The sequence below is a fragment of the Mesoplodon bidens genome (genome assembly GCF_964165515.1).
Source record: "Mesoplodon bidens genome assembly, chromosome: 11".
NCBI lineage: Eukaryota > Metazoa > Chordata > Mammalia > Artiodactyla > Ziphiidae > Mesoplodon > Mesoplodon bidens.
Window position 1 is genome coordinate 50,406,767 of NC_138167.1, and position 1,946 is coordinate 50,408,712.

The following is a 1,946-nucleotide window of genomic DNA, read 5'->3' on the forward strand; positions in this document are numbered from 1 at the left end:
TAAGGTGCAAGTGATAGAAAGAGGCCACCAATCAGGCCAAATGGGAAACACTCTAAATATGAGTCATAGTGCTTTTAAAAACATAATTTGAAGAAGGGAAACAAGACAAAACAAAACAACAGAGTTTGGAATCCTTTATTATAAAGGCAAAGAGCCAGTTCTTCACCCACTCTGACAGGAGCGGTGACCCTGAAAAAAGCCCAGAAGCCTACAGTACGTCTACACACACACACACACACACACACACACACACACACAAAGTTAAGTGCTGTTAATAGCATCAGTTGTCATCATTACCCCGCACCTGACGAGGCGTCTTGAAATCCTCAGTGGTGCTGGTCCCTGCAAATGACCTTAGCAATCCACAGGCAGCCTATTTTACTCCCTCCAAAAGAGGGGATGCCTGGCATATGCTAAGTAACCCCCTGTTTTGTTCTATAATTAACAGAACCATAGTAAATTTCACTTGCAAGTACCTCAGGAAGAAAGACAATTTTTTTTAATATTAGGATAATAATATTTATTTTGTGAAGTACATTTTAAAAATTGCGAACCTTAGGTTGGGCCCACACCCCCTTATTTTTTATTATTACTGGTCCATGACCTCCAAAAGCTTGACTTTATAAATCTTCTTTCCTAAGATTTTAATTCAAATAATTTATAGAAATCAGCACACAGAAATGTTACAAAAATACAAACGGATTATAGACAAACAACGAATAATGAGACCTTTTTAAAAAAGAGAAACACAATAGGGATAACGGTTTTTATATACTATTTATACATTAATCATAAACAATAGCAGTAAAAGCTTTCCGAACATTGGCAAGAAAAGCCGAAAAATTGTTGGTCTTCCTTACATTTTCTTGAAATTCTGCTAGGCACTCAAGATGAGGAGCACTATCTGACACTTCATAGTCCCTTGCTTCATTTAGGCTCAGGGAAAACATAAATGGGCTCTCAGGATGCTTAGGGTCAATATTAGTGAATATAAACTGCAACTTATCACCATAAATTTTTCGAATTTCTAGTCCAAGTCGATCTGTATACAGGTCTGCAGATTTCTGTAGCCTTTTCAACCTCTCTTCATTAGCTTTGTTAGCAGTGGAAATAGTTTCCCTCTTCCTAGCGTATTCTTCCTTAAGATCCTGGATATTTGCAGTCAGTGCGTCCAATTCCTGCTTTTTGTCTTTTACTTCAGCAATCAACTTCAACAAATTCTCTTTCTTTTCTTGAATGAGCTTATTCTGCCTGCAGATCTGATTTTGATATTCCAGAAACATCTCAACCATTCGTTCTTCTTCCTTTAATTTCACAGACAGCTTTTCTGCAAATGCTTTAATGGAATCCTTGTAGGTATCTCTTAGGCCCACCATCTGACAGGAAGTGTCACTGACAGTGCTTTTGAATTTATTCCAAAATTCATTTATGCTTTTATCAAATAGTGCCAGTTCGTCCTCTACCATCTTGTAAGACAATGCGATACCAACCAACAGCGGGTCTCCAGAATCGGATGAGAAAGACAATTTTGAAGTAATTTCTCCCCCCTGTACCTTAGCGTTTTCTTGTAGGAAAGCAGTGCTGTGTTATATCTTGCCTTTTCTTTCGAAGGTAGTAAGTGCTAATTACACCCCTTGGGTACACGTTGGCTGCTGTGTTAAACACATCTAGAGTTGTTTTCTTATTACCATGAAAAAAATATTTGACATGAAAAACGACCTGGGAAGGCTCTGAGGGGCATTGGAATAAACCTCCATAATTTACAGGCTAAGCAGTTCAAGGAGGTTGAAAGATGGGACTGTGCTCAGAAGGAGATGCAGTAAAGTCCCTATTGTGTGAGCTTGTTTAAATGAGGAGGTGAAATCAATATGATGTAAAGAAAAATGGCCCTGGAAGTAAGTGTGTGTGTGTGTAGGGGAGATGGGGCCCCCGTGCCTTCCCGATCC

At 38.9% G+C, this 1,946-nt stretch overlaps 1 protein-coding gene across 1 annotated transcript; it reads right to left on the reverse strand.

The window, feature by feature from the left end:
- Positions 1–533: 533 nt before the first annotated feature.
- On the reverse strand, positions 534–1,475 carry LOC308625196 (kinetochore protein Spc25-like). Its single transcript, XM_081249133.1, has one exon. The coding sequence runs from the start codon at positions 1,464–1,466 to the stop codon at positions 786–788; it is 681 nt and encodes a 226-aa protein (XP_081105259.1). The 5' UTR covers positions 1,467–1,475; the 3' UTR covers positions 534–785.
- Between the last annotated feature and the right edge of the window lie 471 nt (positions 1,476–1,946).